Raw genomic sequence first — 17,924 nt, forward strand, 5'->3', positions numbered from 1 at the left:
GTCTTGCGGGGCAGCCTTCCGCTAGCAAATGCCGTTCGTCTAGCGAGTTTTTCGTCTAGCGAGGCATTCGTCTAGCGGGGCACCACTGTATACAGAGCCACTTTTTCAAGCACCTGTGTTAACCATGAAGTGTGGCCAGCATACTGTCAGCCAAGGCTCCTGAAGCTGACCCCCCCCCCCCCAAATCTAAAAGACACAGGAATAAAATCTATTTCAAAGAACTTCAACCATTTTTGATCCAGACTCTGTTGGCAAAGCTCTGAAATTCTTCATGTTCAACTTTACGAATTATCTAGATGTTCATTTCAAAGCAGTTCTAGGCAGGTTACTAAGCAAGCAAATGTTTCCCAGGAGCTCTCTGCAGACAGATTGTGAAAATTGATTCCAGGGTACTCCCGTTAAGGCTCCCTTCTAGTCTTCCCAACTCTGCCAGGTCTTGAGGCTCATGAAGTCAGAGCTGTAATTTAAAAACTAAAAATGCTACTGGAACTGGGGAATGATGCAACCCCATCTTGTCCCATTTCAAACACCAACTATTAGACTTTACACTCTGGGGCTTCGCTCCACCTGGAAACATCCCCTCCTTGCCTGCCACGCTGCAACGGCGACTTTTAGTCCTGCTTTCCTTCCCGCCATTGCCGTGAGCCTTCGTTCCATGCCACGTAGACAAAAAGAGCGAGCACGACGTGAACAGCTACCACAGCAACTATTGCGGCATAAAAATAGCTGTCTCTGCTTGACATTCCAAAGGTACCTAAAAGAACAAAGGGGGTGGGAAGAAGCATTAAAACTTACAGGAAGCCAGTAAAAATAATCAGCCAATGCCTTCATATTTTCTAGTGACCAAATTATTTAAATGATAAAAAGATTGTATGATTAGGGCAGAAGTGGCTAAAGTAAAACTACGTCTTCCTTTTAAGGCCCTCAGCTTCTATAAAACCCTTCCAGTGTCATAAATATGTCCTTGATTTGAGGGTTTTCTATGTTTCAAACAACAGCTGCAACCTAGAGAAGATTATTAGTGCTTGAGTCTTGAATCCTATCCTCATTTACAAGAGAGTAAGTCTTGCTGAACAAAATGAAACTTACTTCTGAGTAGACATGCATAGGACTGTGATGCAAGGATGTTTTTAGTTTTGATAAGTTTTACTTATGAAGAAAGCAACACACAGAGTGGTAAATCATGTATATTGACATTCTTCCACGATCAACATATGCAAACAAAATGGACTCCTTTACTCCATACCAGCCTTCACCAACTTGGTGCCCCCAAGTGTTCTAGACTACAACTCCCATTGGCTGATGCAAGTTAAATCCAAACCATCTGGAGGGCATCAGGTTGGTGAAGACTGCCACACACCACCTCAGTTATATTCAATACCTTTTTCTGCCCATTAATAGCAGCAAACAGAAGCTCTGAAGTTAAGTTATGCACATTTTAAAATTATTATTACTGGGAAGAGATAGAGGGTACAACTTAGCAGCCCTACCAAAACATACACAAATATATCAGCCACGTCCTTATTTTGAGTGTTTATGCTCCGAACATTCAAGATGGGTTACAATAAATTTTTAAAAAATGAACACAAGTTTTTGACACCAGCAAGATCACAGGCCAAGTGCCTGTGGGCTGCTGCTAAGTGGCAGGGCACCTTTAGCAGTGGGTACCAGCCGTGGGAAAAAGCAGCCCCCGATAATTCGTGTGCCAAGGAACAGCAGTCTGCCAATGGCACTACGCCAGCCAGGCAGAGAGGGAATCTCCTTGGGTGAAGTTATGCATGTTTTGTTAAAATGTTTTTGCTTGCAGTTAAATTGTTTTTAATATACATTGGGAGTATTTGCACTGAAGGTGTGGGATATAAATAATATATAAAAAAATGTAGAGAACAGATTTTGCAGTGCTGTTTGGAAAACATACATAAGAGAAACCACATATATTCCAAGAAAACAAATGTTACATTTCTGGGTACATTTTTGTGAGTACATTTTTCCATTTCCAGAGTCTAAACCAGAGGATGACTCAGAGAATGGAGAAAATTTGTAAGCTGCTTCTGTTCAGCTATGTAATGACAACTGCCTTTTCATCCAATAAATTGGATAGTAATTTAGGAGGAGCTCTGCTTGTCTCAACTTTCTAACTGAAAGGATAACAGATAACTTCTGGTTTCTATGAGGAGCACTGCTCTATCTCTAACACAAAATATATATCTAGACAACACCAAAAAAGTGGTTTTCCAACTTCCTCCCCTGTGGAGCACTGGAACATTGTTGAGGATCACAGAATCATAGAATTGTAGAGTTGGAAGTGACCCTGAGGGTCATCTAGTCCAATCCCCTGCAATGCAATAAAGGAATCTTTGGAGCTCAAACACACAATCCCAAGATTAAGAGTCTCAGGTTCTATCGACTGAGCTATAAGAAGCCACTTAGGGATTTTTCAGCCCACAGTCCCAATTGTAATGCACTGTGCTAGATGCTTTTAATTGCATTTTTATTGTTTATTTCTTATATTTTGTTAACACTGTACAGTAATACAAGAAAAATACAATATAAGAAATGAAAGGAGCAATAAAAACACAAAGAAAAATCAATACGAATATTTAATACAATGGATGTCCTGTCTTTCATCTTCAGCCACAAATCCATAGACAAGTCGCAGACAATTTTATGGGAGACTCTGCCATAAATTGTTTTCAAAACAAGTTTTACCAATAATTCGATTTCTACATTGCACAAGTTAGAATGACACAGAAAAGCCTCCTCCTTCAGTGTTTTGATACTTTTAACATCTTGGCAAATGCTTCAACAAAATAGTCAGTGCTCGTTGCTATTATTCAAATCCTGAGAATACAAAACCCAAAGAAATGCTGCTTACCACGTACCAATATGTAATTTTTAAAAATAATCCAAATAATTGATTTACTTTTAAGATAAAAGCAAAGATAACAGAAAGAAGCAGGTAGTAATAAAGAAAATTACCTTCAAATACGTATACCTTTGATGAGAAATACAGCCCAATGGGTAACATAATCATTAAAGTTGTGAAGAACAGGAGCGTTCTTAGGGTCGAAGCTAATGAACTTTCATTTCTGCAAGAAACAAATCACAGTGTGAGAAACTTGAGCAAGGCCAGGCCCGACATATGGAATGTCCAATGTTTATTTAACCTGGCATTTGTAGGATGTGTGAGGTGCAAGGAAGACAGTTAAGACAGAAAGGAGGCAAAACAGTGTTTGCTGAAAAGGCATGTTAGGAGTGTAACAACTGACAAGTGAAAATGAATAACTAAGCAGGCTCATACTGCAGTAATCAATATGTAAAGTTCTTTACCTCAGAATGTTAAGAAGAAGGTAATAATACAATGTCTTGGTACTGTGCCATGAGGCATCTCTTGACCCCACCACACCTTGGGTGGACAGGGGATCCTGCTGCAGCAGAAATGAGGATGTTTTTGCTTTAGAGTTGGGTCTCTATTTGTATTAGTCTCGCCCAGAAACAGACTAGGCAGCACTGGATCCTTAGTTGGCCCACTGCCCTCACATGATGGTAATGGGCCCAATCCAGGCTTCTTTGCTGTACCAGCCTTGCTGCTGCTGTAGTGAAGGGGCATCTTCCTGTTTCTGCTGTCCTGACAAACACGAGTAGCAGGGCTGCTCTGTGAAGCCCTGCCACTGCTAGATAGGGTTTAGGATTGTAGCCTACTTTTATTTGTTCTGAAATCAACCAATAAATGATGGATTTACTTGTGGAATTGCACACATTTATCAGAACTGCTGAACAAGTCTACTACTGGTAATTAATACTGTCTATGGGAAATAATTAAAGCTATTGTTTTTGACAGACACTATGAAAATGCACCAATGCATATGGCATGTGATGTGTATGGCATATTGTTCAATTTAATGACTGTATTGACAGGAATTTAAAAATTCTCAAAGTCTACAAACACGATCACATTTACTCTAATGCTAATACTAAAGTTTTCTATCAAGTGAAAGTTGCATTCCTGGCAAGTATTACAACCAGAATTAACAAGCAATCAAATACCTCTCAATGGATTAACAAGTGATCAAACACCTCTCTCTGGATAAGATACCAGCTGCATACATATTGAGGAAGGAAAATATGTAATTTAAACATGGATCACTTGCATTTTAAACGGCATGTTTTCACAGAAGCAAGTGTTATTTCAGATGCTGCCGTGAGGATGAATTTCACAATCAATTTCACACAACTGCACAACTGGTGACCCAGCACAGAGATCCATGTGTGCAGAAACATACCAGCACCTCTCTTTTCCACACAGGAATCTCCACTGAATTTGATGGAGGAACCAACCTGCAAGTGCAGATGAGTATGGGTTGTATCCAGTGCTGGTCCTGCTCAGAGTTAAACCCACTGAAATGAATGAACATGACTAACAGGTCCATTAATTTCAGTGATTCTACACAGAGTAAAACTTAGTTGTGTACAACCCTATGTGGCATTTTACACTAAGCATCTTTATTTTAAGCATGATAGATTTACAGGCATACTGGAGTAACTGGGCTTGCTTCCAAATCTGCAGGAAGACGCAAATGGCTGGGAATTGTGTGCATCCAATTTATCACTTTAGTCTTTAAATACCTAAATGACTTAGGACCCAAATATATGAAAGTCTCCTTACCTACATACCCTCTCAGCTGTTAAGAACAGCAAAGGGAGCCATCTTGGTACTTCCACCACCTTTTGAAATGTGGGGAATGGCAGCCTAGAAGAGGATTTTCTCCACAGCAGCCCCTAAACTGTGGAATACTGTTCCCACTTTGGTACCTTTCATCATACACTGAAGATGCATTTCTTTACTCTGGCCTCTTGACATGTAGGCTCCTATTGTTGTTGTTGTATTTATTTACTTATATTCTGCCTTTTCCCCCAACAGGGACTACAAGTGGCTTATAGATAAAATAAGAACAGCTAAAGGGCGGGGGGGGGGTCATTAAATTCTTCTTCTGATTGCATATTGTTTTAACATATTTTGATCTTTTGTTTCTATATTGTTGTAGTCCTCTTTGGGACCTTATGGAGAAGGGTTGGTAAGAAATCCAATACATTTTAACCATTCATAAGTTATACTGGAACCAGTATAATGGAGTGAGACTCTGTACAGAAACATTGTTCTATATTTTTGTTTGCTTTCAGCCACTTGCATTCTGACACAAAAGGGCCAAGTTCCATAGAAGTCTTTGTTAACCAAAAATAATTGAAAAAGATAAAATAAAGATACTGTTTTAATAAAATTTTGTTTCAGCATTGGAAAGTCTATAATGCAACACTGCACCCTAGTGGAAACTGGCATTTTGTTAGCTGCTACTGTGAATCACAAATGCAGGCACATTTTAGTAGTATTTTAGGCTCCATAAGCAAATACAGCATTTGGTTTGTTATGTTAGATTTTACATTCAATCTGATACACCAATCACAGCTTCTTTTTATGTGGGCTTCCACTAGTCAATGCTTGCTTTGTTGAGTTAGTTGTTTATACCAAAATAAAGTGATGGCCAAGTCTGAATGTCAAAAACAAGTCATTTAGATCATGTAAACTGGCTTATACTGGTCACCTCCTGCTTATATACAGAGGTACTCTGGGCTGACTTGTCTGAACAGTAACGAGCCAGAATGGTGTGGTTAGAGCTTCAGACTTTAACTGGAAAGATCTGGATTCAAACATCAACTCAGCTACAAAACTTACTGGGTGACCTTGCCCAGTATATCCATATCTGTAAGATATATTGTTTAAAGAGCTATAGACTACCACCATGAATAAGAGGTAATATGAATTCCAGTCATGATCAGTTGTCAAGGTCAAAACTGAAGAGAAATTTTGTTTTGTCATAAACTACATGTGGCAACAGGAACAGTTGTTTTTGTTTTAAATAACAGTGTTTTGATCATTTTAATTTCAGTAATGAACATATTTAAAAGATAACTCTGAAAAAGCCCTTCTGGTTTTTTGATTATCATATCCAACCCCCACCAGGACAATTTTCAATCCAACCCTTTTTCTCCTCCTCACGCTTTCCAGAGACCTGCATGATCAAACTGAAGTACAACACACACCTTGCCAAAACCAAACCACATACTAGCCCAAAATGAAGACAATACCCTATCCCACTGTTCCCCCACCCTACTGTGGTATTCAGCAGCTTACTGCCTCCAATTCTACAGGATGTTCATGTATTTATTAAATTCATCACCTCAGCTTTCCACCAAATGGGTGTTCCATACAGCCAATCATCAGGTAGCTACTGATGAAGATATTTCCTCCAGGTTTGCCTAAATCACCCTTTAAATCCATCAATGCTAGTGACTATCCCCACTTATGCCTGTGGGCTGCACCAAAAAGCTAGCATGGTTAAGTCAAATAGTTCAGTTGGTAGGGCATGAGACTCTTAATCTCAGGGCTGTGGGTTTGAGCCCCACATTGGACAAAGATTCCTGCATTGCAGGGGGTTGCACGAGATGACCCTCCCAACTCTTATGAAAGAACATTCCACTCCATCCCTCTCCCCTTGACAGGAGGTCTCTGCAGCAATCCCTGACACCTCTAGATAGGGCTGAGGCGGCCCCACACCTGAAACCCCAAAGAGCTGTTGCCAGCCAGTGTAGAAACCAAGCCTTCAGTTATTTGAAGAAACACCCTGCCGCCGGTAGAGATTCAGCAGGCGCCTTCTTGTGCCAATCTCTGCTATTCCGCCAGGCAATCAAAGAGAGCTTCCCCTACCCACCCCGCAATAACGGCCTTTTGGGTGTTGTTTTCAAAAAGAAAATCCTACCCACCCACCCACCCCTTTAACTTTTTCTTTTTTTTTTTGCAAATAAATCGGTAACCCTGAGCCACATAGACCAGTGGCCTGGCTCAGTATTAAGGCAGCTTCCTATGTCTCTGTTTCGTTTCCTCATTTTGACGTGCAGGGAACTCCCAAACACCCCTCCACATCAGCCACTGGAAAGACACGCACGTCCCCTACCCCGTCAAACAAGCGAAGGCCACAATCCTACATTCACTTACCTGGGAGTAAACCCCATCGAAGCCAACGGGGCTTACCTCTGAGTAGGCACACCCAGCAATTTCCCCCTCCATTCCCACCCGCTTTCCTCCCCCCCCTCCATTTTATGTTATCTGTTTTAATTTATAACCTGGGATCGGGAGGCGAGAGCGCGTTCAGAGCGGCCTTGTCGTAGCGCTCCATGACAGAGAAGGGATGAGTCCCTTTCCCCCCCGCCTCTCCGGCAGCGACGAAAGGAACAGGAGAAGCTGCGCGCGCAAAGACCATCCTGGTCAGCTGACGCCTTCCCTTCCCATCCTCCACCGCGGCCGCCGGTCACGTGACGGCGGGAAAAAAGGCTCGCCGGAGGAGAGCGAGAGAGGTGCCTAGACTGTCTCTCAGGGTTTCAGGAAATGCCTTTACCGTCTCCCAGGGCGCCCTCTTGGGAGCACCAGAGGTAGAGGTAGAAATGCAGACAGCGATAAATGAAAAGCCTGCGGATTCTCCGGATGTGAATAGGGCTGTGAGGGACTGGGGGCGACAAGCGGATGTAACCGGTTTTAGTCCTACTCGGAGCAGACCCGCCTAAAGAATCCTTTAATATCGAGGTAGGGGTGGGCTAATCTAGGCTGCGTGCGCACGCGTTCGAAGCCCATCCTCTTCCTCAAAGTATTATGGGAAATGTTGTTTGCCCCTCATATTTCAAAGTGCGCTTCCTTCCCTCAAAGGATTCTGGGAAATGTAGTTTGTCCCTCACAGATTTCTCAACAGCAATTACCGGTAATGCATTACAGTGCCCAGAATCCTTGTGTGTGTGGTTGTTCGTTTCAGTTGTGCTTTTGAGATACAGTGGTGTACACAGCTTTAGTTGGTTATAACCCTTTTTTTTTTAAATTACTTTTTAATTGCTTTGTTGCCAGTGCAGCCTGTTTCATACAGGTTCATATGCAGCTATCATTTGTACTTTAAAAAACAAAAAAACCCCAGCAGCAGTACAAATTCACTGGGAAAATATTAATACACTATATCTTAAACAGCAATTAATATATTCTCACAAAAAGCTGTCAAGAATGACCAATTGATTCATATAAAGATTTATATATAGAACTGCTTTAAAACAATCTCTTAAGTGGGTGATATGAAATGGTATAAGATGCCTTTTTAAAAGAGCAATAAAAACAGATTTAAAAATTGTAGATATAACAGACTGGCCAAAATGTAGTTGAAAACAGTGCATTAAAAAATAGATGTCTGAGCAGGCTTGCCACTTTTCAACCTGGGGTTCCCAGAGCAGGTAAAAATTAAAATCAAGCTCTTAAAACATCCAATTAGCAGTAACAATTATGACTAAAGCAGTGGACGTTAAGAAGAGGTAGAAGTTAACACTGCATAAAATCAAAGCCTTAAGATTAAAAAATAATCACAACAACTATTATTTATTTAGGACATATATGTCTCGCATTTCTTCCAAAAAATGTATTGTTCCCTAGCCCCCTTTATCCTTATAGCAACCCTGTGATGTAGGCTGACAGCTAATTACTTGCCTAATATCACCTTGGCTATCTTTGTGCAACACTACTATGCAATACGATATATTAAGCATTAATAGAACACTGTGGTGGCTTTTAACAATATCAGCCTTGCATATAACTGTATCTCTTTTCATAGCTTTTTGGCTCCCATGTTTACAACCTCTGTGTGTGTGTGTGTGTGTGTGTGTGTGTGTGTAACACACCTAGTTTTGCCAGAACTGAATTCTCCAGGTTTGCCTGGCCACTCCCAGGTGGCAGGAGGAGAGCTTGTATATCCTGGTAGGTGAGAGCACCTTATATTTTAATTATAGTGTTATTAAGAAGACTGTGCAAGCTTCAACCCTGCAAGAGCCAGCTGCAAATTATTGCACAGACCCTTAGAGGGGGGTTGCTGTAGTGTCTGCCTACAGAGGAATGTGGTCCTTGTGCTGAAATGATCCCCTAAAACTATTTAGTGGTGCACCCCCCATGGTATCTGTAGAAATGAAGGTCGGTCTATATTTTTTAATATTAAAGAAGCACATGAATACAACCCTGCTGAGGTGCGCCCACCATTGTGAAACCTCAGGAGATTATTATGATGCACCTCCAGGGTTGCCATTGGTTGCAGACTACCTGTGACATCATAATTGTATATGGCAGCTGATTGGATATAAAGGTGGGACTTTTTCTCTTCTCCAACAGAACACAGCAGAAACGGTTTTTAGATTCAGGATTGCCCAGTCTTCTTCCACTTGGATAAGGTGAATTGGCATGTGGATGGAGGCAATCATCTGGTTGTGGGATGCTGTGGAGCAATAATAAGGCAAGTTCACTTGCTGAGCGGGATCACGTCTTGAAGGCATCTGATAATCCATGGTCATAAGCTGGCTGATATCTAATGAGGGACCTAGCAGATGTCAGTGGGTGGAAGCTGGTAAAGTCAGCATTCAGAAACAGGTATGTAGATGCCTCAAGGCTGAAGCAGGCTGATGTTTGTGAATGTCAGTTGGTTGGTATTTAGCTTTGGAAGCCAGTCAACAAAAACAGGTGGATATTGAACTTGGGGCATGATTGTGAATGAATGGAGAACAAAAGATGAGCACTGGCGGAGGAACGGGGGGAGCGCACCGCCCCGGCACCATTGGGGAGGGGGGTACCATCGCGGCCGCCCCCCCAACTGGACACGTACCGGGCACCCCCCACCACACCAGGTGTCATGCCCCCACGGGCGGTGTGCCACACCCCCAGGATGCACGCCACACCCCCGGGACGCACGCCACACCCCTGGTGCCAGAGCATGCAGCTTCACCACTGAAGATGAGTGAAGGTGCCTGTTGTTATATATTTATGTAGAAACGTTTATATATAATAAAGCAGGGTTAAACATTTCCTTATTTAAATTTACACAGCAGCAAGCGGATTGCTGACTCGTTTTGAGTCCTTTTTAATAATTATGTCTTCTACCTTCCTGCCTTCTTGGTTGTTAATCCCTTTTGTCCCTCTTAAAAGAAAAATACACATGAATCTGCATGTTAACAAAATAAACTAGTTTACTGTCAGATTCATTGAGTACATACTTAGGTTACAAAAGGTATAAACTATATATTAGATATTAGTGAGTCCTAAAAAGACTTCATCAGAGCATTTACTACTTAACACTTCTATCAGCAGCAGCCTAACTGACCAACGGACCACACTAACTGTCACATAGAGGCAGTTAGTCCTGTCTTGGAATGTTGGATTTGACTGACATATCCCTCAATTTATACCCTTCCGTTTTCACTGAAAGGACTTAAGGCAGCTTACAGACAAAAATGAGAACCACTAAAAACTCAGAAACAACCAACCATTAAAGACATTGATAGAATAACAAATGTATACATATCTAAAAGGTAAAGGTGAAGGACCCATAGACGGTTAAGTCCAGTCAAATTTGACTATGGGGTACGGCACTCAGGCTGAGGGAGCTGGCATTTGTCCACAGACAGCTTTCCAGCTAATGTGGCCAGCATGACTAAACCACTTCTGGTGCAACAGGACACTGTGTCGAGTGCCAGAGTGCACGAAAATGCTGTTTGCCTTCCTGCAGTGGCGGTACGTAGCACGGGTGTGCTTTCAAACTGCTAAGTTGGCATATAGTATACATATCTAAAATCTATTAAAAACATATAAATAATTACAATAAGAATAGCCACAGTACAAGATGTTCTTCATGGGTGTCAGCTGGTGTGTGCTTGTGGGTGTCCAGGGTCGGTTTCAAATGTGATCAGAATGGGCTCCAGTGGAGGGAGCCATGAGCGCTAATAGGCACCTGGTGCGAAGTGAGAGGAGCGCATAAAGAGCAAGAGTTGTGCTGCCTCTGCCGCCCACAGCAACTCCTGGATGGCCTTTTGTTTTTATCAACTGAGCTGGAGGAAGCAAGCGGAAAGATTGATCAAGGGAGACCAGAATGCTGAGAGACCATGGAAACTGAAGTCTGGACTGGAGGAGGTATTGATTATTTATTTTCATTTGGAGTGGAGTGGAGTGGAGATGAGGTGAATCATTTCAGGGAGAAAACAGGTGAGGTGTGGGCTGCCTCTGAGGCAGAAGAAAATAAAACTCTGGGTTGGGAAGTTCTGGCATAAGTTTTGGTGAGGAGTGTATAGTTAGTCAGGTCAGAAGGGAATTAAATGCATAAGGTACTGACTGCCAATTGCATCATTAGCACCAGCTATTAAGTAGTGGGTGGACAGCAGACGACACAGTGATTCTCCAAGCAGCTCTCTTTATTCTCAGGCTGAAACAGAACTGAACTGAAGGGCTCAGCCAGCCTGCTTATATAGTACTCAGTAACATGTAACAGTAACAACTCTCTCTAGCTACCCAGTCCGTGAATGGCACTCTCAATCCTTCATTTGCATGTTGTGGACCTGAGTGAGAACTGCAGTCATGGTGGGGAGAGTGAAACTACCGTATATACCGGTACACAACACCCCTAGTGGCCTAGGGTGAGAACTTCAATACATACACCAGCTGTTTGCAAGCACCGTTCACAGCAAGCATAGGCTCTGTAAGCGACTCAGAAGGAATGATCCCTTCACTTCAAATGAACCTGGGAACATCCATTTTTGCTATGGATCTTAATTTCCAGGCAGTGATATATTTGCTCAATTGTATTTGATTTTGTGTTTCTTATTGGAATGACATGCTATCAGAGACTGTTATTAATACTTAATATAATCATGCTTAATGGCATCACTGGGGCCTGACCCTAGGTCTCAGGTTTGGGCCATGAAATCTCAGGGTCTGGGATGCTCCTGACCTGGCAACCCGAAATCCACTCATCGTCCAAATGTGAATGATATAATACGTTATGCATATAGTTCAGCCACAGCGAACCCACACCTCAAGCATGCTTACTAGTTAGAAAGGTTAAAGTCCTATGTCTTCTCAGAAATAAGTTGCATTTAATTCAGTGGGGCTTACTATGTGGTAAGTGGGGTGAGGATTGCAACCTAAGACTCATTAAACTCAATGAGATTTCACGGAAAAAATGCTTAGAATATGCAATGAATTCAGAAGTCACTGTATTGAAGGGGGGGGGGGGTGACTTCCAAGTAAGTGTGCACAGGATTGCAGCCTAACAGTGAAAGCCCCATTGTACAGAATGTAACTTACTTCTGTGTGGATGTCTATATGATTCTCCTGCAAGTCTGTTAAGGTGCTCTTTAAAGCTTCAGTCCTAAACCACTTCCTCTGGAGTAAGCTCTCATTGAACTCAATGGGGTTTACTTCTGAATAAACATTTTTTAGGATTGCACAGTTACTGTGTGAGAAGCTGTGAGGTCACTGTGTATGCATGTGTTTTAATAGAGTAATTACCGGTAATTGGAGTTTAAAAAGCAAGTCTGACTACTGATGGCAAGACAGCGGAGGGTCAGTTTAGCTGAGTTTGGAGTCAGTTGAACTGGAGTTGAGTTTGGGAGTGGGTGGTTGATAGCATGAGAGTTGGTGGCTCTATGGGTCTTAACCCGGATGGGTTGCACTGTGGGGTTGAGCCGTAGGGAAATTGGCAGTCCGTTGTACAAGCCCAGTGTTCCATCGAAGACTGCTGGAAACTCCTGGCAGATCGATTCAAATTCTGCCTCTGGGGAAATCTGATTAAGCCCTGGAACGCCTAAGCCTAACGGCCTGAACCGTTCTAGGCCTAGAAGGCTAGTGAATAGGCCTTCAGTTATGATGAGGTTCAAATTCTTGGTGTACTTCTTAAATGGGACCTTGAAGGTGCCCATACCCTTTAGCTGGATTCTCTTTCTCTGGAAGTCCTGCAGCACTACGGGGGCCGGGCGGAGAGGAGGACCGTCATCAGGGCAAAGCTCTTTCAGAGTCATAGCAGAAATTATGGAGTAGGATGAGCCGGTATCCAACTCCATAGTACATGGGGTTCCCTCTATCTTGAGTTGCACCCTAAGCTTATTGGACCCCGGGGACGGAAGTTGAAGTACCCTGGCTGAAGAGGTGGACTGTAACTCCTCCTCTTCATAGGCCTTGTGGACACGTTGCTTGGGTCGTGCTCTGGAGGTCTTGTAGTGGCAGACTCGTCCAATGTGCTCAGTCTTCCCACAGTGGCGACATGTGGCGTCCCAAAACCTGCATGTCCGATGCTCGTGGTTTTCTCCAAAGCTGGCGCAAGTCCCTCAAGGTACATCAGACGACTGCTGGTTCAACGATGAGCTCGTAGCTTGGGAGCGGTGGTGTCGGTTGGATCGGTCTGAAGTTCAGTGGACATCCTCATTGTGGGAATCTACGGAAGACAACCGGTCTCGCTGGATGTGGTGAGTTCTCCTTTCGGTACGTGGGCTGTGGGCTGCCTCGTGGGCATTATCCTTCTCAAAGGCCGTGGCCATATTCATTGTTTCCATCATCGTGATGCCGTCTTTTGACAGCAGCTTGCGATGGAGACAGCTGTCTCGCACGCCAATGATGAATCTTTTGAGAAGTCGTTCCTCGATGTCAGCGAATTGGCAATACATCGCAATCGCCCGGAGCACTGCGATGTATTCACTCACTGACTCTTGCGCTTGTTGCTTTCTGTGCGCAAAGTCGTAGCGGTGGTGGTTCTTAGTTGGCTGAGGCTTGAGGTGTCTTTTCATAGCCTGCATCAGCTCATCGAAAGTGCAGGCCTCTATGTCCCTGGGTGCCATCAGACCTTCCAGTAGGGTAATGGCGGAACTTCCCAGAACCGTCAATAGCGCATCCACCTTTTCTGCCTCCCTAGTGAAGCCTTGTAGTCAGACGTAGCTCCTTATTTGGTGAAGCCACTGTGGCCATTGTGCAGGTGGCTTATATTGAAGTCCAGTGGTGGCCGACTATGACTGGTTGCCATCCTCGGACCTGAGGCAGTCGCTTGTGCGATTATGGGTGGTTTTGAAGACACGGCAGGCGTGGTCTCTCTTCCTGGGCTTCTTGATGGGTACAGCGTGGCGGTGAGGTCGTGTTTACTGCAAGGCGGCAGGTGGCGGTGCTGTGGTGCAGTCTTGGGCCTCTGGTAGCTAGTGGGAGCTCATGCATCCCATCCTCATCGCCAAAGTTAAAAGTTCAGAAAAAGTCAGAAGCCCAAGTCAGTATAAGTTCCTCAACTACATTTATTCAACATTTGTCCAGTGACAACAGCTCACTCCTAGAAAAGCAAGAACAGAACGCGTATGATGCACACACTAAAACCCCCGGCAAGAACTGCCAGTTGACAGTGCCTGCACTTACTTCCCATTAGAACGTTTGTCTACCAATGCTTATACAATTGGTTAGAACGCGATTGGTTATCTAAAATAGGGTTAGTATTGTAATAGCCATTTTGTATATACAACAAGGTAACAAGTTAACTGAAAACATATGCTTTACATCAATATTTCCCAAAGTAGGCCATACTGTCCCCGGGGGCACTGGAACGATTCAGGGGGGTGGTAGTAGCTTCGGGTGCAATCAGGAGGTGTTGAATAAAAATAAGGGGGCTATGGAAGCATAAAGAAAGAAGAGAAGAAAAATTTGAAAAACATGTTTCAACTGTTGTGGAATGACACTTACTGCCAGGTCGGGCGTGCGTTGTGGAATGGTGACAACACCTCCCATGGATCTATTGGTCATGCTGGGGGGGGGGGTTTCCAGTCTAGGGTGAACTCTTTGGCTTCATTCAAGCCCAGGAATTGGATTGCAGCTTGCCTGCCTATTTGGCCAATGGGTGGTGGGCTGCGGTGCCAGCCATGCCCCTGGGGCGGATCAGACTGAGCCCCCAGACTTCATTTCTGTCCACCCCATGGATTTTTCCAGCTTCAGGGTATCTTATTTACAACATCTTTCTTTACTATGTGTAGGACATACCGGTAGGTAGAAATATAGATACCTAAAAGAAGCGCAAATTTGTCACCGCATCTTTTTGTTTCTTTGTTTAAAGAAGGTAGATTCCAAGAGGGTGCTGAAGTTTTTTTGTTTTCTAAAAAGGGGGCAATAGGCCAAATAAGTTTGGGAACCTGTGCTTTACACCAAGTAATTATAAAACCCTTTTAATTATTGATGTTTAACAAATGATTGTGTTATACCACATGCCTCATATTTGGCTATGCTGTGAGTGGAATATTAAGATAAATAAAATCTGTGGTGGCAGCAGGAATAAAGGGAGGCTATAGAAATATCAGTCGAAACCCAGATTAGAAGTGTACATTTTGCTAAGAGTGGGAAGACTATATAGGGGAGCTGGGAGCAGTGCCAGAGCACCCCATACCCTGGCAGAGGCTTCTATAGACCCCCAGGTTTTACATACCTATAGCTGGGAGGGGGGTGTTAACAGTGAGGCCAAAAGGTCGTGAGATGCAAGAGGTACAGACTGTGACATTTCTCTGTAAATGTTTGTGACATTTTAACAGGCATGCCTGCCAGCAGGGATTGTCTTCTATTTTGGTTTTGTGCTGTGTGCCAAGTGCCTTTAGAAATAATAATTCATTTGTAATTAGGATTAGAGTGCAATATTATACAGTGATTATATTTCATAAGAATGTGACCTTTTTGCAAAGCCCCTTGCCAGAAGACAGCAAGTAAGTAGCATAGATAAGTGTATGTGTCAAGTGGGTTGCTTTGTTCCTGAAAGAATTGCAGAATTGCAACCAGTCCACATGTGGTGGGAGTAGCATTTCATTCAACAGGACATGCTTGGTCTAGGTGCATAGCAGAATGCACACACTCATGAAGAGGCTCTTCAGGCAAAATGGCTCTAGCCCAGGTCCCATCTGCATTATGCAGTTAAAAGTAGAGTTATACCACTAAACAGCCATGACTCACCCTGCCCCATGAGTTTAAGGGTATTGAGAGTTGTTAGGAGACTAGATGGACCAATAATCTGACTCAGTATAAAGAAGCAAGTGAAGCATTTCCTGGCATAGAGATCAAGCATGCCCTCCAACATTTGGGGGAAGTGCCTTAGCTCAGTGATAGAGCATCTGGTTTGCAGGTATAAGGTCCCAGGTTCAGTCTCTGGCAGCATCTCCAGACAATGCTAGGATGGATGGTTCAGAAATCCCAGAGAGCTGCTGTCAGTCCGTGTGCACAGTACTGAGCTAGATGGGCCAGTGGTCTAATTCAGTAGTGTTATAGATTTGGGAGGGGGACACCCTCCCCCCCAAAAAAACCAACCCAAGAAATTAATCAGTGGTGGATTTTTGATGATTTGTAATGTGAAGGGAGAATTACAAACTTCAGAGGAGTTCTTGGACTAGTCTGTGCAAAACGACCTGGCCAGGCTGGGGCCATTAAGAAACAAAAGAGGGCCATTGGCAATGCAAGAGCACTGTCCTTCCCCTCCTGCCCTGAGGTGTGAACAGATACAGGGGTTTGGAAGGTTGTCCCGGTAACACTGTGTTTGAGGTGACAAGAAAATGGAGACTGGTAGCAAGGGGATATGAGAAAGAAGAAGAGAGATTGGGATCCATTTTGACGCTGGCTGGCTGAAGGCTGGGTACACTGCTGCAGGGACAAGTCCCTCTTGAAATGACCATGCTGTAAGATCTGGATTCCCTCCATGCAGACTGCAGGTGTAAATAGGTGAACAAACCATGTTTCTTAAAGCTACTACAGTCTCCTCTGTGTCTTAATTCTCCTAAGGACCAGACCATGGGGGAGTGCTTGGAGCACCATAGGCTCTTGCCACCACTCAGCAGAGAGAGTGGGAGGCACCCAACTTTTGTAACAGTATAGTGTAGCTTCCTATATTCACATAAAAGCTACTAACGTGAGTTTGACCAAACTGTGGGAGGCAGTGGAAGACAAGAGTGCTCTGGTCCATGGGGGTCACAAAGAGTCAGACACGACTAAACAACAAATATTCACATACTCCTAACCTTTACAAAAGAGGATCTCATCTTTATGTCGTAATGTAGAAATGCTCAGGCAACTCATCTTAAGACTCTGCTAATAACTTGTTTGTGAATGTTATTTACAAAGCTGGTGATGAGCAACCACTTTTCCGTGTTGCTAAGAAGCACTCTTCTTTAGTAAAAATTGAGAGGAGGAAGTTACTTAACATCCTTTAAAAGCAGTTTCATTAGGGCTGAGATTCTCCAGCCTCTTCTCTGCTTGTCTTTAGGCATAATAAAATGTTCTGTTGCCAAATAAAAGAGCCATCAGTACATGAAATGCTAAGACAACGATCAATAGTGTTCTTATTAATCATACAAATGGATGCAGTTCAAGTTGTGGAAGTAATCTGCATTACCCTCTTCATTGTGAATGAGCATGCTTTGATGGAAAGCTTTTTGGTTCCCGGTCATTTTAGAACTCTCTTAATTCCTTTATGCATCCTGGCCCATAAACTTCTTTAGAGCTGTTGCTCTTGGCATTTTATTTTTTTTAAAAAAAACAATGTAGTGATACCCATTACTGTGCAGGTGAAATTATAACAGTTACTCTTTCAAAGCTTGGAAGCTGGAATGCAGATTCTACTCACTGAACATTGTCTGATAATGTACTAAATAAAACAATTGCTTAAATGGCCCTGCTTCTGAGTGGGGTGGAGTGGAGGGTGGAAACACACCAATGCAATTAACAGCATGGCTCTTTCGAACCTTGGAGGCACATTTGGAAACCTAAGAAACTGTAGTAAATACATATTTCACAGAATAAAACCTTAGAATGCTCAACATCCCCCCCCCCAAAAAAAAACCCAGACAAAACACCTACAACCCCACAAAAGACAAAAACACTGACGGAGAAACTGGCAATATCTTCCCCAAAACAAGCAACTTCCCAAGCAAACAACCCCCTCCTCCCACAAAGCCAATATACTAATTTAAAAATAATTGGGAGCATGGCCTTGGAGGTGTGCCTAGGTCCTAGGAGGATGCCTGAGGGTGCT

The 17,924-nt window shown here is 43.3% G+C and overlaps 1 protein-coding gene across 2 annotated transcripts; it reads right to left on the reverse strand.

Annotated features, from left to right (window-relative positions):
• Positions 1-216: 216 nt before the first annotated feature.
• Positions 217-7,283, reverse strand: VMA21 (vacuolar ATPase assembly factor VMA21). Of its 2 annotated transcripts, none has more exons than XM_033137927.1 (3): positions 7,180-7,283; positions 2,980-3,089; positions 217-754 (listed from the first exon to the last, which is right to left on the reverse strand). In XM_033137927.1, the coding sequence occupies exons 1-3, from the start codon at positions 7,230-7,232 to the stop codon at positions 612-614; spliced, it is 306 nt and encodes a 101-aa protein (XP_032993818.1). In that variant the 5' UTR covers positions 7,233-7,283; the 3' UTR covers positions 217-611. The 2 variants fall into 2 exon arrangements, with proteins under 2 accessions (XP_032993818.1, XP_032993820.1); XM_033137929.1 differs by lacking the exon at positions 7,180-7,283 and adding an exon at positions 7,052-7,123.
• Positions 7,284-17,924: the final 10,641 nt, after the last annotated feature.

This window comes from Lacerta agilis, chromosome Z (genome assembly GCF_009819535.1).
Source record: "Lacerta agilis isolate rLacAgi1 chromosome Z, rLacAgi1.pri, whole genome shotgun sequence".
NCBI classification, from domain to species: Eukaryota; Metazoa; Chordata; class Lepidosauria; order Squamata; family Lacertidae; genus Lacerta; species Lacerta agilis.

What these genes read in the sequence shown, in the direction of transcription:
- VMA21 (XM_033137927.1), bottom strand. Translation starts at nt 7,232, where the DNA reads ATGGAGCGCTACGACAAGGCCGCTCTGAACGCGCTCTCGCCTCCCGAT. An exon ending in CTCTCGCCTCCCGATCCCAG is followed by an intron (nt 3,090 to 7,179) that starts GTTATAAATTAA and finishes TGTTTCTTGCAG; the next exon opens with AAATGAAAGTTCATTAGCTT. An exon ending in AAAGGTATACGTATTTGAAG is followed by an intron (nt 755 to 2,979) that starts GTAATTTTCTTT and finishes TTGTTCTTTTAG; the next exon opens with GTACCTTTGGAATGTCAAGC.